Source organism: Arachis stenosperma, chromosome 8 (genome assembly GCF_014773155.1).
Source record: "Arachis stenosperma cultivar V10309 chromosome 8, arast.V10309.gnm1.PFL2, whole genome shotgun sequence".
Taxonomy (NCBI): domain Eukaryota; kingdom Viridiplantae; phylum Streptophyta; class Magnoliopsida; order Fabales; family Fabaceae; genus Arachis; species Arachis stenosperma.
Window position 1 is genome coordinate 19,577,930 of NC_080384.1, and position 24,973 is coordinate 19,602,902.

At 33.6% G+C, this 24,973-nt stretch overlaps 5 protein-coding genes across 6 annotated transcripts; 4 read left to right on the forward strand and 1 right to left on the reverse strand.

The window, feature by feature from the left end:
• Positions 1–44: 44 nt before the first annotated feature.
• LOC130946824 (uncharacterized) lies at positions 45–5,596 on the forward strand. Of its 2 annotated transcripts, none has more exons than XM_057875682.1 (6): positions 45–297; positions 2,286–2,323; positions 2,817–2,955; positions 3,043–3,150; positions 3,257–3,350; positions 3,668–5,596. In XM_057875682.1, coding segments are annotated over exons 2-6 (519 nt in total). In that variant the 5' UTR covers positions 45–297; positions 2,286–2,321; the 3' UTR covers positions 3,844–5,596. The 2 variants fall into 2 exon arrangements, with proteins under 2 accessions (XP_057731665.1, XP_057731664.1); XM_057875681.1 differs by having other exon boundaries at positions 46–297; positions 2,198–2,323.
• Positions 4,784–5,284, reverse strand: LOC130946825 (oleosin Ara h 15.0101). The gene has a single exon (XM_057875683.1). It carries the CDS (start codon positions 5,282–5,284, stop codon positions 4,784–4,786), a length of 501 nt encoding a protein of 166 aa, XP_057731666.1.
• Positions 5,597–12,272: 6,676 nt separating the features above from the next.
• Positions 12,273–15,022, forward strand: LOC130945164 (serine/threonine-protein kinase Aurora-2). The gene is made up of 9 exons (XM_057873860.1): positions 12,273–12,500; positions 12,898–13,014; positions 13,186–13,332; positions 13,445–13,540; positions 13,687–13,782; positions 13,867–13,963; positions 14,047–14,164; positions 14,450–14,522; positions 14,637–15,022. Exons 1-9 carry the CDS (start codon positions 12,456–12,458, stop codon positions 14,736–14,738), a joined length of 891 nt encoding a protein of 296 aa, XP_057729843.1. The 5' UTR covers positions 12,273–12,455; the 3' UTR covers positions 14,739–15,022.
• A 4,891-nt stretch (positions 15,023–19,913) lies between these two features.
• On the forward strand, positions 19,914–21,077 carry LOC130945528 (uncharacterized). Its single transcript, XM_057874235.1, has 3 exons — positions 19,914–20,034; positions 20,472–20,536; positions 20,634–21,077. Exons 1-3 carry the CDS (start codon positions 19,914–19,916, stop codon positions 21,075–21,077), a joined length of 630 nt encoding a protein of 209 aa, XP_057730218.1.
• A 117-nt stretch (positions 21,078–21,194) lies between these two features.
• Positions 21,195–23,342, forward strand: LOC130945530 (protein FAR-RED ELONGATED HYPOCOTYL 3-like). Its single transcript, XM_057874236.1, has 4 exons — positions 21,195–22,723; positions 22,782–22,956; positions 23,095–23,172; positions 23,292–23,342. The coding sequence occupies exons 1-4, from the start codon at positions 21,195–21,197 to the stop codon at positions 23,340–23,342; spliced, it is 1,833 nt and encodes a 610-aa protein (XP_057730219.1).
• Positions 23,343–24,973: the final 1,631 nt, after the last annotated feature.

Here is a 24,973-nt window from a genome sequence, read left to right on the forward strand (position 1 = left end):
TCTCATTTTTTTTAAACGCCCATCCCAAACGACGTCGTTTTGAGGTTTTAATTAACAAAAAAAAACCCTGGCTGAATCTGAAGCACCACCAGAGACACTGTCACATAGAGGCAGAGCTGGGAGATCACCTCGGTACCGCCACTGCATGCTCGCGGCGCCTCCCTCCGCCTTTCCTCCGTCTCAGTGAGTGGTTGTTACTGCTCGTTCCTCGTGGTCCGTGCCTCCGTGGTTGTTGCTGCCTGCACGCTGCCGTGCGTCGTCCACCTCCCGGAATCGATTCTGCCTCTGCAACAACAGGTAACCATTTTAATTTCCAGTTATTCTAATATTTCCAGTTATTCATTGATGTTATTGCTGTTAATTTTATTGTTGCTTGGTTTATGATGCTGATTAGAATATGGCAGTGGTTGAAATATTGAATTGGTTTTTAAATTTGTTTATGAATATGAATATGAATATGCAGTTGTTTTGCTGATTATGAATATGCTGAGTTTTGTTGATTGTTGAATTGGTTTTTGAATTTGTTTATGAATATGAATATGCAGTGGTTTTGCTGATTATGAATATGCTGCGTCTTTGTTGATTGTTGAATTGGTTTTAGCTCCTTTGATCTTTTTCATACTTGGATTTGTTGAGTGGTTTTGATTGGAAAGTGTTCTGAATTCACAGTTTGTTGAAGTGCCAGTTATATGTTTTTTGATTGAACTTTTGAAGAAAATAATGTTGGGAGGATTCTATGTCGCTCTATTTGTAATATTATTCATAGTTAGATAGGACTTGATTGGTGTAAAGCCTCTCTAGAAAATATCAAATTTGAACTAAATTGTTTAGTTGACTTTGTCAGTGTGTGCTTGAACTGAAAACTGTATGCAGATAAAAGATAAAACGTTTTGATTTTAACTTTCAAACCAGTTTGAGCTTAACCAAATTAATAATTTGACTGTTAGCACCTTTTTCGTCAATCAAGTGTGCAATGCCTTGATTTATTATCTTTTTACCTATTTTTGTTTTCCCTTCCCTTGATTTTTAGTGCTTATGGCTAAGATTTTTTCAATTCCAGCTTTTAAGCTGGCATAAGTCTATCTTCATCAGCAAGGAGTGAGCTTTTTACAAGTTCAAATACATACTTGTTTTTCCTTTTGTTGTTTTGTTGAACTTCTTGTCTCAACGAGACTTTTGTTAATTAATATATTGTGTGACTTTAGTTTATGACTTCAAAAAATTGAACTTGTATTTCAAATTTTAATTTTAAGTTTTTTACTATTTTATATTTTTATTTAAATAAGACTGGTTCAACTGTGATCCACCGGTTGAACCAGTGACCCAGTAGCCTGATCGATTCGATCACCAGGTCGGTTCTTACACCTATGGGTATAATAACTAATTAACTATCAAATTTTAACAACGGCCTCTTTTTCCCTTCACCCGGTTTTGGCTTCTCTAAGTTTTGCATTTAAAGGTATGCATGTTTCTACCGCAACTGAAGATTTTAGTGTTAATTTTGATATGACTGGAATGCGCTTAGAATTTTTTATTTTGGTTCTGTCTGTAAATCATTGCCGAAATTAATTGTGAGTGGAAACTGAAGAGAAGGTGTTTGATAAAAGGCCTACGGAAAACTAGTCAAGGACATCTTCTTTTTCTTTTCTTTTTCTCTTTTCCCCTTCAGCTGGGGGCATTTCAGCAGGTTCAATCCAAATTAGTTGCCAATTCTGAAGCTGCATTATCATGTCTTTTTTATTTCTCAAAGTATTCGAGAGGCTACTGTGTGTTATTGTTCTGCCTTTGTTTACCTTTCTGTGCGGAAGTTGTTAGTTACTTAGTTTAGTTAGCTCAGGGATCTGGAATCAAACATTGTGTTCATAAGATTGCTTTAGAAAGGGAGAGAATTGCTCACTCTCCAACCCACCATGATAATCAAGTAAATTCCCAAGCTCATTTTAGCCAAATACAAGGACATAATCATTCTTCAAGATTTGATTTGTCTATTTATTTCATAGTGAAGGGCAAACTAGTCTAACTAAACAAATTTATCACTCTCAAATCGTAAAATCTTATATACATGTGATGTATTCTCCTCTTTATCTAGTCTCAGGTGACAGGTGGTGCAGTTTCATAAAAACAAAAACCAACAAACATGCTAAATTCTGCATACTATCATATGGTCAAGTGTGTACTAAAATACTGACATTTTCAGGTATCGGATGAAGATTTGGATGTCATCTTCATCATCTACCCATCACATTTATATGTGTAATATGTTTATTCTACTTTGCATTCTCCAGATCATCATAAAGGGCCCAGCCCTCTGCTTTGGGAATATGTAAGCACCATATAAAAGTCCCCAGTTATGCTTCCATTATAAAATTTTAGAAATGATTGCATTAGAAAAGAGTTTTGGGGTAGCACCATCTTAAATAGTATGGATATGCTTGGAGAAGTTTTATTAAAACTCCAATAAGAAAAGTGGTTCAGATGGAAGACGACCTAAACAAACTTTAGAGAAAATTGTTAAAAATAGATTTAAAATATAAATAGTTTAATATATCATTTATTTAGGGCATTTTGACATTGACTCATGTAGCATATAATTTATTATGATATCGTTTGATCTATGTAGTCGATTATGTCTAAATAGACAATCAATAAGACAAGACTTCGTTTTTAACTAAAAAACATACAATTTTTTTCTTCTTTTCACAAAGGAATATCTTTACCTGAGACAGTTATTTGCCAAACATGCTTTTGGTTTACATTCTACATATCAGAATTCTTGTTGTGAACTTAATCTTAAGGTCAAATGCTCACTGTGGCAGGGATGAGGATAAAATTCTGAGAGTTGGAGAAGAGCTTGAGAGAGAAACGTTGCTATTACAAGGTGGCTCTCGCTTTTATAAATTAGAGAATCTGAGACCACACACTTGGTATGAAGTGAAGATATCATATCCAGCTTCTGTATGTATACATAGCATACCTTCATGAAGTTCTTTGCATGGAAATCTCTACTCTGGAAACTGACATATACAAAATTAAAAACACCAGGTACCAGCTATTTTCTCCATACAACTACTTAAATCGAAATTGTTGGTGAACAGTAACAGGAGATTACTCAACACTGAGAAGCTCATTTTCAAATCCTATGGTGATGAGGTCCGATATTTAATGTGAAATATGGTAGTTGAAATTTCTTAAACTTAAATGTATGCATGTGCTTAATTTTATTGTGTTCTGCCCTTGCAACATTGACATAATTCAGGATAAACACAACATATTATTTGTAACTGTGGAGCCAGAGGGGTTTCCAGCAATACCACATGTACAAGAGAGGCAGTTTATTATCTTCAACATTGGTAAGCTTTTTTGCAAAGTATCTGTATTTGCAATCTATGTATATTTGACGTATCCCATTTGGTCCTTTTCTATTGTCTCCAATTATTATTTTTTTTTTTCTAACTCCAGATATATAAGAACTTTCACACTTTTAAGTTAAAATTATGTAATTGCCATAAACACACTAATTGCTATTAGTAGTGGCTGCATCCAAAGGGGTTGATTGCATGCCTTCATTGAATTCTCTTTCATCTTAAGATATTTACATTATTTCCGTGACTTGTCCTCATGGAATTCTGATATTGATATCTTGTATCCTCCTCATTTTTTACTACAGTCTGTGACGAACTATTATTAGGCATACCCCACAAAGCTTGGTGGGTAGTGGCGCTGGCATTACTCTGTCTATGCATTGCATTCGTCATCCCTTCTTTTCTTCCACCGTATTTGTTACCAAAGAACCAAGTGTCAAGGTCTACTCAACATGTGTCTCAAAAACTTTTTGACAAGTGATTCTGATTATAACATTATTTGAGGCACACCTACATATTCATGTTAGACTGAAGACAAATTTGGAATCCACCAGGTTCTTTATATACCCCCATCATATTTTTAGATGTATTCTGCATGCAAGAACAGAGGTTCCATTTTTACTTTTGATGATGATGCTCCTAACATTATTTACTACTATTTTAGAAATGTGTTACTTCAGTTTTGTTTCTGATTACCAATATGTTGCATGTCTTTGAATTCACACATGGATAACCTGGTAAAAATTTTTTGGAGGGGTGACATATTTTTTATAAAATAAAAAAATCATGTGGTTATATTTTAGCTTTTTGAAAAATTTTAAGAATGCTTTTATAAAGGTAGTATTGCCTTTTTGAAAAATTAAAATGCTTTTGAAAAAAATAAGTTTTAAGATACTATCTTGTAGTTTTCTAAAATTAAAATATAATATTAATAAAAATACATATTTATTCTTACCTCGTTATTATTTTATTATATTTTTTCTATTAATGTCACTTTAATTATTAAAATCAATTTCACAAACATAATTTTTAACACACATCTGATGTATATCTTTGCTTCCCCTACAGCTAGTTAATAGAGCAACAAAAATGGTGAAAAAGGAACAGTTCTAAGAAATAATCAAACACATATCTTAAGACGAGGAAATATTCTTACAAGAGTTCTGATTTATTAACATGATGACTACACAAATAAAGTAAGAGATTCATCCTCAGAAACCAACAAAGATACAATAAAAAGTGAAAAGACAAATACAGAATATAACACTGGACAGTGGACACAAGATACAAACATGATAACGTGACATGAAACTCCAACATGCAAATCTCAAAAAGGGTGCCTATGACTTCGAGTACCACCTCCAACCTCACTCACCCACACATACACACAAAGCTTCCATTTTTCTTCATCACAATGATGATCAATACCCTTGTGTGCCCTCCTGAGCCCTACCAGCACCAGCATAATCCTTGGCCCTGTCCTTAACATCCCTAGCCTTATCAGCAATCACCCCTTTAGCATAATCAAGCCTATCAGAGCCAGCAGGGTGTTTCCCAGTGACATAGCTGTACAACCATGACAATGCAGCAATGGCAGCAACACCACAGCCACCAGAGAACAAAAATCCACCAGCAGCCAGTGCAAGGGTTATGGCAGCAGGGACAAGGATAGGACTGAAGATAACAAGAAGTGGTGTTGCAATGATCAAACCTATGACAGTTCCAGTGAGGATCAACCCAGACAGGATCAAGAATGAGACACCAATGGTTGATGCTGTCATGAACTTGATGGCTTGGCGTATAGGTTGGTTAGTACTGGGGTCATAGGAGGTTCCATAAGATGAACCATAGGTGCCTCCTCCACCATAGGATGATCCATAGGACCCTCCTCCTCCATAGCCTGTCCTTGTTTGATCAGACATAATGGTAAATGGGTTTTGGTGGCTGGTGACTTTTGAGAATTTTTAGACAAGAAGTGATGGGGGTTTGAGGAAGAGTGAGAGAGAAGTGAAGGGAATGTATATAGCAATGAAGGGAGGTTAAGCTGGCAAAAGGGGAGGGTGCATTGCTGTGTCGTGGCGGCTTTGCATGAAACTGAGGTGGAGGTGATGCAACACCTGTCCCTTTAACTGACTGGTGTCTTCTAACACTGATCACCATACATTGTTACAGGACCCTTTCTCTGCTGGGGACCATGGCATGCTTTCAATAATGGTAATTTTGATATTTTTGAATAGAGTTGTGTCTCCTTTTCTTTGAAATAACTGTCTATTTGGGAAAAAAAATTCATAACATTAATTAATTAACGGCTTAATTACTCTGATGAGTAACCATAAATAGGTTCTTGGTTTTTTTATTTTAAAATACAAAAATGTCTTTCACTTTTTAAAATACGAGATATTTAAATTTTTTTAGAAGATCGATTTATTTAGTTAGAGACTTAAATATTTTTTATTTTAAAAAAATCAGAAATATTTTTTATTTTCAATTAATAAAAAATTTAAGTATTTTTGAAATTAAAAATTAGGAGCTTATTTGTTTATTTTTTTAATTTGTAATTAAGTCTTTATTTTTTAATTAAATTTTATATTGTTTTTTATTTTGTAATTAGATTTGTGTTACTCTAAAAATGTTAAGAATTAATAAATTATTTTTTATAAATTAAAAGTAATTACAATTAAGAATCTAATTAGATTTTTAATCACATATATTTTGAAAAAAATATTTTGTTAATTTTAATATTTTTAACATAAAATAAAATTAATTACAAAATTAGAAATAATGTAAGAATTTAACTAAAAGACAAAAAAATATTAAAAATTTAATTATAAATTTAATAAAATTATAAAACTTAACAAAATAATTAAATTTTAATTAATTAAGTTTTTTACTGCTAATTGTATTAATGTATGTACATAATTGTAACTGAACATTATATTCATATACATTTACCCAAAAAAAATTATAAAATCTATAAACAAGAGAATTTACCTTGAGTAAAGTTACCTATTTTTAATAAAAAAAAATGTTTAAATGTGGGATCTTAGATTTTTACAAATAAAAAAACCACTTCGATGTTTTTGGGAAATTAAATAGTAAACTCATTGGTATATTATGGTATAATAAGCTTAATTATACAAATATTTAACATAAAAATTTTTATATATTTTATTTGAATATAAAATATTATGTCTAAATTAATTAAAAATTTAATTGCATTGTTTTTATTCTTATAAAATTATAAAGCTTGTGAAATATTTGTGTAAGTTTAGAATATATGTTTTAAAGGAAAAATTTATTCAAACTTTAACTATGTATTGAATTGGTTAAATATTTAATTATTTCATGTGTTAAAAAATTTTAAAAAAATTATACAATAGTATATGAAAAAAAAGATAATTTACTTTTTAATTTAAAAAAATATCGAGACAATTGTAATAATAATTAAAAAAAAAGTTGCATGGGAATATTGGCTTCAGAGAAGAATCTTTTTGTGCTTGAGAATTGAGATAAGGCGAAAGACAAAAGAAAAGTTATTTTCATGTCTTGTATGATTGAATGATGATACATTGTATTTCCAATTTTTATGTTTATACTTTATACTATTTTAAGGCATGTATTATCGTATTTATTAGAGTTTTTAATATTATATTCAATTATGTAAATGTTAGATGTTTTTTACTTAAAACCTAATAAAAATATCATGTTTAATATGTTAGAGAAGTATGTAAGTTTATAAAATTAAACGTAAATTTAATTGTTAATATAGTTATAATAAGAAAGCACGAAAATTAATTTATTAGTTAAAAGTTTACATTACATATTAAATATACGATTATGATTAAACTACATGCGCCCGATCTCTATTATTAAAATACTATTACGATTGTTTTTAAGTACGTGATCACTTGGTAATTCGAACTGTAATTTTGGTTTTACTCTCTCGTGTCAATGCAAGAAAGCTGACGAAGCTGCTTTTATATATTTCACAAAGAATCTATTCATCGACGTTAGGCTGCGGAAAAATACTTTGCATGTTTTTCTTAAGACGCGTAAGAGTAGTTGAGCTGAACACCAAAAGGAAAATTATATAAAAATATTTTTTTTTATAATTAAATTTAAACAAATTGGCCTAAATTTAACAAAAACTAACCACGTATAAACACATACTTCTGCGACTGTTCAATAGTGCGAAGTTAATATGAAAAATGATTATTCTCCTTCAATCAAAACCTAAAGATCAAATTCAAAATTTATACAAAAACTCAAGAAAATTTTAAAGTTACATTCCAAATCTTCACTAAAAAACATAGAAACAGAAGATAAGAGATTATTGAAAGTATTGTTCACTAGTTATCCAGTTTTTTCACTTTTTTCTTTCGTATTTTCGATCACAAAACACTAGATAGTCATATTGATACGAAAAATAAGAAGCGTAATGTCAGGATTAGCAGGAGAGACATATACTGCTTTTGTAAAAAGGAGAAAGATACATGATGAAGTTTTGATTGCTTGTGAGACTGTGCCATGGCTGAAGACGAGGAAAAAGAGTTCAGCGATAATTAAGTTGAATTTTCAAAAAACATATGATAGAGTCAAGTGGAGTTTTGTGGATATCGTCCTTCAAAAGATGGATTTTGGTATTAGATGGTGAAGATGGGTCAAGGAGTGTGTTTGCTCGACGATTCTGATAAATAGTTCACCATCTAAATCCTTTAGCATGGAACGAGGTTTAAGGCAAGGCGATGCTCTCTTCCTTTTTCTCTTTGTTCTTATTGTTGATGTACTCCATAGGATGATAGCTGAAGCTGTGAGAAATAACAGTATTTTTTCTTGTTGGTTTGACGAGACAATATTGAATTGTCTCACTTACAGTTTGCAGATGACACCATCTTATTCTGTCAATAGGATGAGGTTATAATCATGAATTACAAGAACCTTTTGTGGTGTTTTGAGGTGATGTCTAGGTTGAGTATTAATTTTGATAAATCCACCTTGATTCCAGTTAATTGCGAGAGAAAATGGACGCAAAGGATGTGCAAATTGTTGGGGTGTAAGGAAGCATTCTTGCCAATTAAATATCTTGGTGTTCCATTTGGAATTAATCTGAAATTTGTCAAGACATGAAAACCGACTATAGATAATTTAGAAGAGAAACTTAGTTTGTGAAAAGCGAAATTTTTAAATAAAACTGATAAGTTGGTTCCTATTAAATCAATACTTAATACTATGCCACTATACTAGCTTAGTTTGTACAAAATGTCAAAAACAGTAGCAGAAAAGTTAAACTCACTACAGAAGAAATTTCTGTGGAGAAATGAAGATGGCAAGTATGGGATACCATTAGTAAATGAAAAATAGTACAAGTTTTTAAAAAGTTAGGAGGTTTGGGAGTGGGGATGTAGTACTTCAGATGATAGTGGCAGTTCTCTAAGAAAGATTATCCATTATGAAAGAAGACTGTGTGCTCTTGTAATAATTTAAATCCTAATGTATTATTTTTTTATAAAAATTAGGTATATAGTGAAGGAGGTAAAAGTTGAACCCACAACCTCCTTCATGTAATGACTTGTGATAAGTGAGCAACCATTAAACTAATATGTTAATTTATTAGTTAAGAACATTAGTTTTATATTTTTTATTTTATTAATATGTATGAAATTTGGAATGATTGAATTTTATATTTGCTTTAAAAAAATTTGATATTTCTGCGGGTATGGTAGGATAGGATAGGGTTTAGAACTTTAAAGTGCGACCCAGAATTAGGGTTGAGAGATTCTCAACTCACAGATAGAGTATGATAGAGTTTTAATAAAATTTTCAATCCGCGGGTAGGGTTAGGGTAGGGTCCAAATCCTATCCTACCCTACTCATTGCCAGCCATATATAAAAGGATATTTATCAATTGCAGATAAAGGAGTAAGAGGTGAGGGAGAAGATGATCCGAGATTTATCTTTGGAGGTAAAAAATGGTAGAAGAGTCAGGTTTTGAGAGGACAATTGATTACCAGCTGGTGTATTGAAGGAGAATTTTTCAAGACTTTTATCGGTTTCAAATCAAAATGGATTTATTATAGGAAACTGTAGATTTTGGGATGGGTTAGAGTGAATATAGAACTTTCAGTGGAGAAGGAAATTATTTCAATGGGAGTTGGAACTAGTTAACCAATTTCATGGAGTTCTACGGTCAGTCAACTTAATAACTAAGAGAAAGGACCGACTGGTGTGGAAATTTGATAAATCAGGTATTTATTCTATTAACTCTTTTGTGCAGATTTTGCGGGCGAAAACACTTTCAAAGGATATTACGAGCTATAACTTCACTAATTTTATTTGCAGAGGTTTAGTACCTCCACGAATTGAGTTATTTACTTGATTTGTATTAGTTGATAGAGTCAATACTAAGGATAGATAATGTAGATTAAGCGTTATTGATCAACATGATAATGTGTGTGTTGTATGTAAAAAGGATGTTGAGGACTTTCACCACTTATTTCTTTTTTCGTTGTGAGTTTACTTGGCAGGTGTGGTGTGCGTGGTTAGTTGACTATAATAGATTGTGATCTATTCCAAAAATAATTAAGTAACACTTTGAGAGTTGGACAGGAGTGATTGTAAAAAAAGAGGAAAATAATAGGTGATTAATTAATTTTTTTGCTATCATTTGACACATATAAATGGAAAAGAATAGTAAAAATAGCAAAAGTTATTAATAGGTCGCTTATGAGGTACAAAAAGTGGAATGAAATTGATCCTAATGGTTGTTGACGACAATGTCAGAGATGACTATCGACTGAATTTTGTACTTACTGTTTAATTTTCTTTTGTTCTATTGTTATTCTACTTTATTGTATTGAGCTCTTTACTTAAAAAAAAAACGTATTTAATTATTTTAGTGTTCATTTGTTATCAGTAAAATGAATACATAATAACAATAACATATAATACAAATCAAACATACACAAAGAGTCTAATAATAAAATTTATACATAACAAGAAAGTCTAACATAAACTCTAAACAGACAAATTGTTGGCTCGACTTCTTTAAGAGTTCAACCTACTTCGAGTACCATAACGAGGTAGCTGTAACTTAGGAATAGATTCTCTTAATTGTTGAAAAAAATTGAGGAAGTAAAATATAATTTATAATCTTTTAATATATTCTTTCTCATATTTTTTCTTGATCTTATTTATAATAATTAATAGTGAGAAATTATATTTTACTTTTTTAATTATTAAAAAAAATTGAGAAAATCCATTTTCACTGTAACTTTCGTACTCTCTTCTCTTTACCACGCGATAGGTCAGCAAAGCGTGAGCAGGCGCAGAGAAGGAAACGCCAAAGACTTCGGCCTAACCCTAACGGGAATGAGCAAGAACGAAATGACAAGATGAGGTGCTCCGGGCAGAGCCCGAAAAAAAAAAGATTCAGAATTTCGATATAATTAGATTAGATAGAAATTCTTTCAAATAGAAATAAAAAACGAAGTAATTAGAAAAAACAAACATATATTTGTAAAAATACTTCTTTTTTATAGGGATCATCTAAAAAGCAAGGCTACTCACACCTGAATCATTATGGTGTGAAAAAAGAAAATAAGTTTACATCTATCAAAGAAAATGTGTTCAATTCAAAGGAGCCAAATTTTTTAAGAGATAAAAATTTGATTTTAAAATTCTGCCTTAACTGATCAAAAAGTAATTTCTCAATTTCAATTGCGTAATATCTTTACAATACACAAAAATGTATTTTTTTATTTTTATGTAAATTAAGAAAAAAAAACTCCAACATATCCATCTACATAGTACCTAGTCAAAAACAAAAATTAATAATTAAAAAAAAGCCTAAGTAAAATAATACTTATTCACACCATCACATCTAAGAATTTAATTGACAAAAAAAATATGGCGTTGTTAACAGAAATTAAATGTTCTTTAACTTTTTTTCTTCGAAATTTTTTCTATTATCAAATAAAAAAAAAACTTTATTTTTCGAAAAAAATAATTCTAAGATTATATCTAAGAATCCAACTTTTTTTTTTCAGTAGACGGCAAGTTCGCACATAATTATTTTTTTTTTTGAAAAATAATTTTTTTATTTTATAATAAAAAATTCCTCTTTCTTTCATACTAGAATAATTTTTTTTTTGGAAAAAATGTTTTTTCTTTCCATGTGATTGTGAGGGAAAAAAAATTGATAATGAGCATGATATATTACTAACTTTTATACGACTATTAGTGACAAACCCTTACATTAGCAAATTAATTTTTAGTTTATTGAGTTGAAGGATAAGGATACCATAAAAAATAAAAAATAAAAAAAACTTTTATACGACTATTCATAACTTTAACCATTCCATTATCTAATTACCTTTTTCCTTTCCATGTTTTCTTCATGTCATTAAAAAAATCAATTATTCCATTTATAATTAAATTTTTATATTTTTAATTATGTTCTTATACTATTTTTAATTTTATAATTAAATTTTTATTAATATAAAAAATATTAGAGTTAATAAAATATTTTTTTATAAATAAAAAAACTTTATAATTAAAAATTTAATTAAATTTTTATTAAATATTTTTTATAAAAAATATTCTATTAATTTTAATATTTTTAATATAAAAAATTAATTATAAAATTAAAAATAATATAATAATATAATTAAAAATATAAAAATTTAATTATAAATTTAAATTTAAAAAATAAATAATAAAATGAAGATAACAATTCACTTTTACTACTATGGTTATTAGTTATTACCACGATGGCACGATGTCACTTCTCAGATCTAAAATGGACGCTCCCAAGTCCCAACAGAGAGAGAGAGATTTCAAAATGCGTTGACACGTGGCAGATATCCGTTACTCGACCGTTGTAGATCTCTATTTTTGATCGTTAGGGATTCATTCTTTGCAAAGAAGAAAGGGGTCCTTGGATTCAATTGAATGTAAGAAAGACGAAGACGAAGGCGAAGAAGAAGAAGAACCTCCCTCGTCTTCCTTCCTTCCCTTCCTTCATTCCTTCATAATCAAATTCCTCTCTCTCTCTCTCTCTCTCTCTCTCTCTCTCTCTCTCTCTCTCTCTCTCTCATGGCGATTGCAACAGAGCAACCTCAACAACAACATCAACAACAGGTATAGCTTATACAAACCCTTCCTATGTCACAGTTTTAATTACAATCCCTCCCTAGGTCGATTCGCCCCAATTCTAAACCCCTAACCCTCCCCCTTCCTCTGATTCGTTTCCGTTACCGTAATTTTTGCCATATTCTTTGATTGTTCAACGTCGAGGTTAATGTACATTAAAAGAAGATTAGAAATGAATTTCTAGAAAGGTTAAAAAAGATTCTAGTTATTATTCTTTCGCTTCGGAAATCGGCTTGAATTTGTTGTTATTTTAGACAATCAGCTGCGGATTTTTAACAAAAGACGTTGAGGAGCCTGGCCGGGAACCTTGATTTTCGAAATTTAGGGATTTATGTTTTCTAAAGATAGTTTAGTTCTCTCAATTTCTCGTCGTTATTTGTGGCAGGCTTCTTCGGAGGTTTCAGCTGGGGAGCAAAAGAGGTGGACACTTAACGATTTCGACATTGGGAAACCGCTTGGAAGGGGGAAATTCGGCCATGTCTATTTGGCCAGGGAAAAGAGAGTGAGTCTCTTTTTCTCGTGGGTCTCAGTCTGCTTCAACTTCAATTATTTGTTTTGTTCCCACAACTCTCTCTTTTTTTTCTGCAAACAATTTACATCATTGCCGTTGTTTTGATTTGTTCTTCTAAAGTGTTCATCTTTCATAATGTGATTGTATGTGTTTATGAAACAGAGTAATCATATTGTTGCTCTGAAAGTACTCTTTAAGAGCCAGTTGCAACAGTCCCAAGTTGAGCATCAGCTTCGGCGAGAAGTGGAGATTCAGAGTCATCTCAGACATCCTCACATCTTACGCCTTTACGGCTACTTTTATGATCAGGTATACTTCTTGCTTTGCTGATATCTTTAGAATGTATCCTCCATTAATAATGAAGATGGTTAAATATATCACTAACTATGTACATTTCATGCCTGAAATAACTTTGCTGCAGAAACGAGTTTACTTGATTTTGGAGTATGCACCTAAAGGTGAACTATACAAAGAATTGCAGAAATGCAAATATTTCAGTGAAAGACGTGCAGCTACTGTAAGTATTATGCATATAGCAGTTCTTGTTCTCTATATATTTTTTCTTCTGAGATATTTCATACTTTTGCCTGAATATTTATCACTTGAACATTTGTTTGAGATAGACGACTTAATTTGATTGCTACCATTTTATGGTTGAGACAGTATGTTGCATCATTGGCCCGAGCCCTGATATATTGCCATGGAAAGCATGTAATACATAGGGATATTAAACCAGAGAACCTCCTTATGGGAGCTCAGGTATTCTCCAGCACCTGTTAATTCTGAGTAGACCATTTTTACGTTGTCTTCATCTTTAATTCATTGTATTAACCTCATTTTCAGGGTGAACTGAAGATAGCAGATTTTGGGTGGTCAGTGCACACCTTCAACCGAAGGCGAACCATGTGTGGCACACTGGATTACCTTCCACCTGAGATGGGTATGTTTTTCACATTAATTACTCTGTTGTATATTTTTGCACCATTTATCTCTTTCTAATGTATGCTTTTGGGGTTTCAACAGTGGAGAGTATAGAACATGATGCTAGCGTGGATATATGGAGTCTTGGTGTCCTGTGCTATGAGTTTCTATATGGAGTCCCCCCTTTTGAGGCTAAAGAACATTCTGATACTTATAGGAGGTAAGCAGTTTGATATAAAGGGTGGGAAATATAGTTGATGTTTGGATTTCCATTGCAACCCAAACAATGGTTTAGACCTTTGCAAAACCGAAGACAAAAATGCTAGGTGTTGACTTTGGAAGAAACTGTTTGAATGAACTAGGAAGGGAAGCTAATGAATTTAGTGTGCTTCAGGCTACTTTGTTCCGATCAATACTGAATAGGAAATCATGTTATGTTGCCATCTTTTTATTTCAAAATTTCTAATCCAAATTCAATTCAAATGAATACATTTATATATTGCAGGATTGTACAAGTGGATCTCAAATTCCCCCCAAAACCCATTGTGTCTTCTGCTGCAAAGGACCTCATCAGTCAGGTTAGTTCATTACTTCTTTGCATTATGTTTTGATAAGATCCTAATATTGATCGGTTAGCTAAGTGTCCGCATTTGCCTGATTATTCAGTTTTCTCTGATTATTTTTACCAACAGATGCTGGTCAAGGACTCTTCTCAACGTCTACCTTTACACAAACTTCTTGAACACCCTTGGATTGTTCAGAATGCGGAGCCCTCTGGTGTATATAGGGGCTAAAAAAAACCCTATCAAATTCTTTGTAATTTTAGCAGTCATTCTTTGATTGAGAGATCTAAATGGCATACCTTCTTGACTATTGCCTGTTACTTCCTATGATTTAAAATAAATGTTTTGTAATCAAAAGCAAGGTTGTTTAAAGGTGGTCATATATTCCCCCAAAACCCTATCAAGATTTCTAATTTTTCGTTTTTATTCTTGTTTTTTTTTAATCCAATATCACGAAGTGTACAACTGCCCTGCCCTTGCAGAGGAGACATTGATACCGGCAAAAAAAAGGATGCGGGACATAATTCATAAAACTAATGTTTTCATGAAATTCTTTTTCTTTGTTTTTGATAGTTGGTCAAACTTCTCACACACCGTAAAAAACATTGGGAGAAAAAGTAGGAGAATGAGTTCTCTCAAATTGAGATAGTAAAATGTAATTTTTTATTATTAATTTTATAAGTGGAATTAAGTGAAAAAATGAAAGAGAAATCATTGAAATAGTACAGAAACACATTACAAATTGGACAATATAATGCTACGATGTCATTGTACCCCTCAAAGTGAAGAATTTTTTTTATAAACAATATTTTCTACAAATTTAGTAAAAAAATTTACTCTTTTACTAGCACTATTCTTTACTAAAATCATTTTTCCCCTACAAAATCTGCTCAGGAACTTACATCCTCATGCATGCTATATTTACATTCCTTATCTTTTTACAATACTTTCAAGTTTCAGGCACCGGATTTCGTGGTCCCAGAACGTTTGGACCATTAAATGGTTCCATAATAAAATATATTTTTAAAGTTTTTTTTAATAATTGTTAAATAGTCCTTTTTTAAAATTTAATTACAAATTAACCCCATATATTTTATTTAATTGTAAAAACGATTTTTTATTTTATAAATAATTATTTTATCATAAATCTATCATGTTTATTAACAATCAAGAACAAAAACAATAACGAATTAAATCTTCTATTGATCCTAATAATTTTTTTGACTATTCCAATTGATTAAAAGATGAGGAATCATAAAATCGTGTTTCCTTGAAAACCAATCGATTGGACTATCAAACCAATCGATTGAATTATAACTCAATCGATTGGATTACAGTTTACCACTAAACAATCGATTGAAAATTGCTGGGCAGCGTGTTTTTCGCAAAAATCAATCGATTGGTCATATTACCCAATCGATTGAACGATGACTAATAATGTGTGTTTCTTACAATTCAATCGATTGTTTAGAATTTCCAATCGATTGAATGCTTCAAAACAACCTAGGTCTCATAATTCAATTGATTGATTTTGTTACTCAATCGATTGAATTCACCAAAACAATATGAATTTGCCTAATTCAATCGATTGAAGTGTGCTACTCAATCGATTGAAATATGTACTACGCCTATTTCAATCTTGTTGTCGTTTTTAGAAATTATCTTGTTATTCATCTATCTTATCTTTAAAATTCTATCTTCAATTTTTGCGGTTTTATTTTGATTTAGATACTCTAATTTTATATTTTCCTTAATATTAACATTATAAATTAGTGAATAATTCATCACCAATTATTCAATATCACCATTGAAATCATGTAGCATTTTTTTATTATTAAAAATTTTATTGTTTTTCTTTGAATAATCCATCACCAATTATATTGGGTAGCACACTTAGAGTATATTAGAAAAGTACGTTAATAATTTGAAGAGAAAAATTATTAGTGTAAATTTATTTTTTTAAAAAAATTATCCTTATTGAATTATTTTACTTTTATTCCTTCAAAACATATCTTAATAAAAATATTTGTAACAATAATTTACATCTAATAAGAATATCTTAACGAGGTTATTGTAAAAAAAATGGGTAGAAATTTTTTTATTTAACAAAATTGACAAAAGATTTTTTTTAATAATAAACCTCTCTTTAAGAGTAATATTGGAATTTAAATTTAGATACTAATTATCATTATATATTACATATAAGCATCAAGAGTATATTATTAAAATAGTATGATAATAATTTAAAGAGAAAAATTATTTTTTGTACATTTAATTAAAAAAAAATTACCTTGTTTAAACTATAATATAAGTGAAACCATTTTTATAATCTTACGATTGAGAGTGAGCAATTTTTTTAAGTGAAGCAGTTACATCATTCTGTCATAGGTTAATGTAAAATTTATAAAACGTGAGTACGTGATTGAGTATGTAGTTTTAGATTATAAAGATAGGGGTAAAATAGGAAAAAAAATATTGGACACCAAACACTCTGTATTCCCATTATATATTGTTATAGATAAGTATGGTTTCTTAAAATTTTGGGGTGTCCAGGCCACTACTCGCCCCCTCTAGGTCCGTCCCTGATTGCTAGTTAATTAATAATAAAAAATAATAATATTTATTTATTTTTTAGTATTTCTCAATGTCTGTGAATTAATAAAAGATAAAAAAAATATTTTTTCATTACACAATCAATTTCACTAATAAAGTATCGAAACGAATAATTACAAAATTAGAGATTCTATTCACTGACCTCCATTTTGTAATCAAAACGATGGTTTATTCTCTGAACACTACAATGAAAAACTTGATTGGATCTTTGCTGATTGCTGCAACGGTGATTAACGATGAAGAAATAGTGGATATTAAATAGACGGATAAAAAATTTAAAAAAAAATTGGATATTGTGTAGATGGATGTTCCAAAGAAAAACAATGAAATTTTTAATAATAAAAGAAAATGATACACGATTTCAATGGTGATATTGAATAATTGGTGATGGATTATTCACCAATTTATAATGTTAATATTAAGGAAAAGATAAGATTAGAGTATCTAAATCAAAATAAAACCACAAAAATTGAAGATAGAATTTTAAAGATAAGATAGATGAATAACAAGATAATTTCTAAAAACGACAAGAAGATTAAAATAGGCGTAGTACATATTTCAATGGATTAGGTAGCACACTTCAATCGATTGAATTAGGCAAATTCATATTGTTTTGGTGAATTCAATCGATTGAGTAACAAAAGCAATCGATTGAATTGTGAGACCTCAGGTTGTTTTGAAGCATTCAATCGATTGGAAATTCTAAACAATCGATTGAATTGTAAGAAACACACATTATTAGTCATCGTTCAATCGATTGGGTAATATGACCAATCGATTGATTTTTGCGAAAAACACGCTGCCCAGCAATTTTCAATCGATTATTTAGTGGTAAACTGTAATCCAACCGATTGAGTTATAATTCAATTGATTGGTTTTCAAGGAAACACGATTTTATGATTCCTCACGAACGTGACGGATCAAATTTAATCTTTTAATCGATTGGAATAGCCAAAAAACTTATTAGGATCAATGGAAGATCTAATTTATTATTGTTTTTGTTCTTGATTGTTAATAAACATGATAGATTTATGATAAAATAATTATTTATAAAATAAAAAATCGTTTTTATAATTAAATAAAATATATGAGGTTAATTTGTAATTAAATTTAAAAAGGACTATTTAGCAGTTATTAAAAAAACTTAAAAAACATGTTTTATTATGAGACCATTTAATGGTTCAAACGTTTTGGGACCACCGAATCGTGAGTCCAAGTTTCAACGTCATTCTTTTTGGCCAGAGCTTTCCATTCCTTTTCGAATTTGATATTTCTTTCTTTCTAATGTTTAGTTTGGCAAACTTTTTGAAAAACACGAACACTGTTTTGTGTTTGATAAATTTAAAAACTCATGTGTTTGGGACTTTTAAAAGTTAGCATGTACATATCAAAACTAAAAAATCTAATATAACCTCGTATGTTAATTAAGATTTAGATCCTCTAAATTTTAAATTTTATCTTACAGAATAAAGTGTAATCATTTATTTCCTAAGTAAGGCAAAAAAAACATGAAAAAAAAAACATTCAAAAATAAAAAATTACACCTTTATTCCATAGTTATCAGAACCGAACCGGTAATCGATCCGACTAAGTTACTGGGTCATTGGGTTAATGGTTCAACCGGTGAATTACTGGTCGAACCGTTTAATCCGGTAATAATTAAATAAATATATACAATTATAATAAAATTAAAATTTTGATATATTATATTTAATTATGTAACGCTACGTCAGCAAAAATAATTATTTTTTAATTAATAGCATGAAATGGTTATTCAAAAGAACAGAGGTGATTGATAATTATATAAAATATCTTATACCGTTAGTATATCAAAATTAACTATAAAATAAACAAATACAATATTATTATGGAAAAATAAAAAAATTATTTTATATTTTTAAATTATATTGTTTTAATTTAAATATAATTACTTTTAGTATAATATATATAATATTTAGTCCCTAGTATGATAACTTAATAAGTGCTTGGTTTTGCTTTTATAATATATATAATTATTTACCCTATAACTAATAAAGGACAAGTTGTCCTGGCGGAAGATTCACCCTCCTTTATCTTGAAAGCCATGATCCATGATCCATGGCACCGCTTGTGCATCATGGAGGTGTGGACATTGACCCGCCGGTCAAAGATGTCTGGTTCGAACCGAGTCGACCGGTTTTAGGCGAGTCAAACCGGTTTTCTGCAAGCCAATTGCAGAAACAGTTAGAAGAGATATCCGGACCGGTTTAAGGTCCACTTTATCGGTTTTCGATTGAATCGGCCGGTCCGGTCCGAGTTTGATAACTATGCTTTATTCTATTAATTAATATTTAAATTGAATTCTTATATCTATTATAGTATTTTTAAATTTTTAAATTTATTTTATCGAACACACTTATTATTGCTTCTTGTGCTTATTAAGTCATTTTTAATTTAATTTACAAAACATAAATACTATAACTTTTAAAAAGCAAAAAGTTTACTAAACGAAACCTAAATGTTTCAATGAACCACTCAGCACACTAGTCCCTATGAATTCTTTTTTCTTGAATTCTTTTCCCTTGATCCATGTCATAATTTCTTTGGAGGACGTTTCTACGGTGGGAAAAGTATATTCAAGACCTTGGTGGACCAGGTAATCAAGTCAATTTTTGGAAAAGATTGGGGCTGGTTCACAAATAATCAAAAGTAGCGGTTGGGGATGGAATTAAGAAAACAACCAAAAGGAGGGGGAGGAGATGAGAATCCGGTATTAATCTAAAGCCCCAGACTCCATTAATAGGTAGGTGAAAGATGTGTTGGGGTCAGTGTGAAGCTTCGTTTGGTCGAACTGCACGGAGACGGCAGTACACGACGGAGGAGAAGGCGGGGTTGAACGACGCGGAAGCAGAGATCGAGATCTGGCTGTCTCGAGGTTCAAATAAGGGAAGGAAATGGACCATCCATGGCAACGAGATTCATAGGTGCGCTTTGTCGGTGTCGATTAGGTTTTTACCGTCCGATAATTGCAGGGACGACATGCACAGAAATTGATTTCAATTGTTGGGGGGGCGGGGGGTGCCTTCCCCTGTCCGCCGACAGTTTTTACCATTTGATTTTTCGGGGTTGCCGTTTAGAATGGCACACCGCCGAATTAGATTTGTTACCTCTTAAATTCTGTACCGAAAATTGGGGTTGGTCATTACAGTTGAATGAGTTTTAGTTGGATTATTATAGTATGACTGGAAATACAGTTGAGTGAGTTTTAGTTGGATTATTTTAGGGTGTCTGGAATTATAGCTGCGTGTTCACAGTCATGGTTGATAACGCCCATGTTCTGTTCGCTCACTGCAATTTTTTGAACTGTGACAGCCAATGGGTTTGTGGAGCCTAGCTACGAGTTTTCATCTAATTTTGACCGAGTCCATGCGTCGCACGTGTGTTTGTTTCTCATGTTATGAGTTTTTGTTAACCGGTTTATGTTCATGTGGCCCACCGCCTGTTCTCACACATGCCGCGTGTTGTTAAATGCAGGATGCTGATGATGGAATGAGCGACAAAACCATGCCAGTAGAGGAAGCAGAAGCGATGGATTCGTCCGCCGCAGTTGCGGACATAGATGCAGAAGCAGCAGTGAAGATTGTTGACGGGATATGGTCCTTTGGCGTAATTGAATTTTCTTCCCTGACAGCCAAGGACGTGCTGACGACAGAGTTCACAAGCCTACAGGCAGCCTATGACTACTACAACGAATTCGGTCACATGAAGGGATTCTCGGTCAGGAGGTCCAAAGTGGGTCGCAGAACAAAGCAGGGGGTGGAGGGCAAAATAATTTGGCAGGTATTCGTGTGCTCCAGGGAAGGAGAGCACGACGGGAAACACATGCATCGGGAAGACAGGAAAAAGGATCCTCGACCGATCACGCGGTGCGGGTGTGAAGCCCGGATTAAGGTCCACGCTGATGATGCCAGCGGGTGATGGTTTGTTGAACAATTCTGCGATAACCACAATCATCTCATGCTGGATGCGAGGTTTAGGGGTCTGTCGTGGTCACATAGAGCAGTCAAGGAAGGGGATTGGCACCAAATCAATTCCATGAGGAAATCTGGGTTGCGGGTGCCGACGATTTTTCACGCGTTTGCCAATCAGTCAGGAGGATTCGAGACTGTTGGGTTCGAGATAAAAGACATATATAATGCGATAGAGAAGCAAAGGCGGGCTGGTGCGACAGATGCGGAGTTCGCATTGAAGTTCTTGGGAAATTTAAGGACCACTGATTCTGGGATGTTCTGGAGGTACTCGCTGGATGTTGACAAGAGGCTGGAAAATCTCTTCTGGTGCGATGGTACAAGTCGTTGTGACTACAGCGTCTTCGGTGATGTCCTGGATTTTGATGCAACTTACGGTCGTAACAAATACAAGTGCCCTTTGGTAATATTCTCAGGGGTGGACTATCATATGCGGACGATGGTGTTCGGCTGCGCCATCTTGAGCAACGAGAGCGAAGCAAGCTATGTGTGGTTGCTGCGGTCATTCCTTGAGGCAATGAAGGGAAAACAGCTGAAGTCTGTCATCACGGATGATGACCTCGCCATGAAGAGTGCGGTTAGCACAGTTTTTCCCAGTGCACATCACAGGTTGTGTAGTTGGCATCTGTTAAGGAACACCACTGCTAGAGTTGGACGGCCGAGTTTTCTTAGGAAATTCCGTCTATGCCTCATGGGAGATCTAGAGGTTGACGAATTTGAGACAATATGGACGGATAGCTTGGCGGACCACGGGTTGGAGGATCATCCGTGGATAGTGGATATATATGCCAAGAAGCATTCCTGGTCCAATGCCCATATCCGGGGGGAATTCTTCGCAGGACTGAAGACGACATCCAGGTGCGAGGCTTTGAATATGCAGCTTGGAAAATTTATACACAACGGGTACGATCTGAGGGAGTTTGTCGAGCACTTCCAACAATATTTAGAGTTCATGAGAAGGAGAGAACTAGTGGCAGACTACAAGTCTGCGTATGGCGAGCCTGTTGTGAAGACGAAACTCGAGGCCATTGAGCAGTTCACTGCAATGGTTTATACAAGAGAGGTTTTTAAACTGTTTCGGGAGGTGCTGATGCTAGCCAGCAACGTTAGAGTTGTGTCCACCAAGAGGACGAGCACTTGCGTTTTGTTCAAAGTTATAATATACTGCAAGCAGATATCATGGGTCGTGTCGTGGGCCGAGGAAGACGACAAATTCATCTGTTCTTGTCAGCAGATGGAGTCCTTTGAGCTTCCTTGTGTCCACATGGTTGGGGTTCTGGTTTATCTAAACATGACATCTATCCCCAAAGGCCTAATACTTGACCGGTGGACAAAGAGGGCTAAGCAGCCGCGCGCACCCTGCGACGGAACTCGTGTTGGGGAGATCCCAGACGCGACATACATGAGCATCCACGCGGCGATACTGGATGATTGCAGGGAACTGATGAGCCTGTCTTGCCGGTTTTTCGAGGACTACGTTGACGTGAAAACAAGGTTGGCAAAGGAGCGTCAATCTCTGCGGGACAAACATCGCCAAAAGTTGGGTGTTGCTGAGGAGGTCAGCAGGGTGTCTGTTCGGGATCCGATGTGGACAAGGTACAAAGGATGCGGTTGAAGAGTTGTCACATCCTGGGGAAAGTTTCGTCGTGTTCAGAGGTGTCGACTGTGTGGAAAGGGCGGACACAATTCTCGCAAGTGTCAACAATCGAGTACGGGGGAGAACATCGACAGTTTTGAGGCTAGCACGGCTTACAAAAGCATGGAGGCAGGAGAGGGGGGTGAGGAGTACTACCAATTTGAGTGAGCTGGCTGAACCGTTCTTGTTGGCGGTTACGCATTGAGCTGGATTCTGTATGGGTGGATGCTAAGCGCTGTACTTGTTGGCGTGGCATCCGGAAGGGCGTATGCATAGTGTAGGTTATGTGAGTTAAAAATTTTATACTTCTGGTAATATTCATTGCGATCAGGGACGGATGCAGTATGCAGTGCAGCTTATGAGGATGTATGCAGTGCAGCTTGTGAGGATGTGCCTCCTCAATGTGTTGGTCTGTGTTGTGACAATAGTTGTGTTTGTGTGTTTGATTAATTAAATTAGAAAGGGCTAGTTAGTGTAAACCGAGTCATGTAACGAGTCATTGTTGCCTCAAAAAGTTTTATTCATTAGGCCATATCGGTTGCGTTCATGGAAGAATGTAGTATGCAGTGGAGCTTGTGAGGACGTGCCTCCTTAATGTGTTGGTGTGTCTCAATGTGTTGCTATGTGTTGTGACAATAGTTGCGTTTGTGTTTGATTAATTAAACTAGAAAGGGCTAGTTAGTGTAAACTGAGTCACAAGTTTGTGTTGATTAATTAAATTAGAAATGGCTAGTTAGTGTAAACCGAGTCATGTAACGAGACATTATTGCCAAGTTAAAGTGGTCATTGCGTAGGGATTTTGGATGTCCGGGTTTCGGGACGAAATTGCATATAAACTGCATCGACTGTTTATGCTTTCCTGGTACTGAGAATATGGCACTATCCATTGGCAAGGGAAAAAATAACCATATAGTGAGACGATTTGTTTAGGGGTTGATAATAAAGGCAGTGCATTATATTGCAGACACCGTTGTAAAACATACGGAACAGAATACAAAATACTAATTTAACATCCAGCGCACGGCAACAAAGTAGTTTACCAAAAAAGCGGTTGTTCCTGGCATGCAAGGGTGGATACGCATGCAACCAAATACAGTCAAGCAGTTAAAACTAATGATAAAGGTTTTACAATACGGCGGGTCAGGTAGCTATCACGTCGAAGTGGATTCGTGTACAATGATTTGTTGGTACCACTTCAAAGTGACGGCCCACCCTGGTCGCCAACAAAAGGGGGCATGAAAAGCCCAGCATGGTCAAAACAAAGCTCACGTTGTGAACAGGGTCATGACAGCACTGCTGCCATTGCCCTCCGGCTATTCTAGTCCACCTCTGCCCGCTGCCTTATCTCATCGCGGAACTCATTAAAGTGCTCGTTTACAAAAGCCAACATAGTGTCAATCCGTATCCTGTCGGACAGTTGATCGATGCTCTACAGCATGACAAAGTAATGTCATACATGGATGTGTCGATTAAGAGATCTTTACACAACGGGAAACCTTTTTAAATGCATACAACGTGGAAAAAGTAGTGTTGGATACCTTCCTCTGCGGGACAGGGTTGGTTGTGAACATATGCTCCATTTGAAGCCACAGCATCATCCATAGCTTGTTCTTGTCACTTTTTTTTCCACGGTCGCCGCCGAAAACACAAATTGGTGAATACCTGTCAAAACCAGAGAACAAATACACATGGTTGAGCAATTAATATAATTCGTACCAGTTGTTCTCGTTGGTAATCCCTAGGACAAAGTCTGGATTCCACTCAGACAGCAGCGGGTTCCTTCCAAAGACGTCGAGATCTGAGAACATGGTTCTCAAGATCTTGTCCAGAACAGTGGCCTACAAAACGGTAGCAGATAAGACAGGAAAAGGAGTTGTAAATTCCAAAAACATGAATGTTTGGGTTTAGTTGCATGTCCAATAAGGGATGAGACAAGACAAAAAAAATTTCATCCCTACGTGGGTAGGGAGGAAATGAAATTATTTTTTTTTGGTTTGTTTCTTTTTTTTTTAAATATCGTCCCTTTATTTTTTATCTTTCTTTGGATTCTGCGTGTCCCGAACTAAACCCAGCAGGCCCAGTAGTTCAGAACAAATCGGATTAGACAAAAAAAACATAAAAAAACCTTCCAGGTCGAGATGGAAACACAACGAAAATGTAGTGCATCATGGGAAAGGATACGTAGAAATTACGTACCACTGACTTAACCG

What these genes read in the sequence shown, in the direction of transcription:
- LOC130945164 (XM_057873860.1), top strand. Translation starts at nt 12,456, where the DNA reads ATGGCGATTGCAACAGAGCAACCTCAACAACAACATCAACAACAG. An exon ending in ATTTGGCCAGGGAAAAGAGA is followed by an intron (nt 13,015 to 13,185) that starts GTGAGTCTCTTT and finishes TTTATGAAACAG; the next exon opens with AGTAATCATATTGTTGCTCT. An exon ending in CAAAGGACCTCATCAGTCAG is followed by an intron (nt 14,523 to 14,636) that starts GTTAGTTCATTA and finishes TTTTACCAACAG; the next exon opens with ATGCTGGTCAAGGACTCTTC.
- LOC130946825 (XM_057875683.1), bottom strand. Translation starts at nt 5,284, where the DNA reads ATGTCTGATCAAACAAGGACAGGCTATGGAGGAGGAGGGTCCTATGGA.
- LOC130945528 (XM_057874235.1), top strand. Translation starts at nt 19,914, where the DNA reads ATGTGTTGGGGTCAGTGTGAAGCTTCGTTTGGTCGAACTGCACGGAGA. An exon ending in CGAGATCTGGCTGTCTCGAG is followed by an intron (nt 20,035 to 20,471) that starts GTTCAAATAAGG and finishes GAACTGTGACAG; the next exon opens with CCAATGGGTTTGTGGAGCCT. An exon ending in ACCGAGTCCATGCGTCGCAC is followed by an intron (nt 20,537 to 20,633) that starts GTGTGTTTGTTT and finishes TGTTAAATGCAG; the next exon opens with GATGCTGATGATGGAATGAG.
- LOC130945530 (XM_057874236.1), top strand. Translation starts at nt 21,195, where the DNA reads ATGAGGAAATCTGGGTTGCGGGTGCCGACGATTTTTCACGCGTTTGCC. An exon ending in CGGGATCCGATGTGGACAAG is followed by an intron (nt 22,724 to 22,781) that starts GTACAAAGGATG and finishes CGTCGTGTTCAG; the next exon opens with AGGTGTCGACTGTGTGGAAA. An exon ending in TGTGCCTCCTCAATGTGTTG is followed by an intron (nt 23,173 to 23,291) that starts GTCTGTGTTGTG and finishes TTTATTCATTAG; the next exon opens with GCCATATCGGTTGCGTTCAT.
- LOC130946824 (XM_057875681.1), top strand. Translation starts at nt 2,205, where the DNA reads ATGAAGATTTGGATGTCATCTTCATCATCTACCCATCACATTTATATG. An exon ending in TCAAATCCTATGGTGATGAG is followed by an intron (nt 3,151 to 3,256) that starts GTCCGATATTTA and finishes GACATAATTCAG; the next exon opens with GATAAACACAACATATTATT. An exon ending in GTTTATTATCTTCAACATTG is followed by an intron (nt 3,351 to 3,667) that starts GTAAGCTTTTTT and finishes TTTTTACTACAG; the next exon opens with TCTGTGACGAACTATTATTA.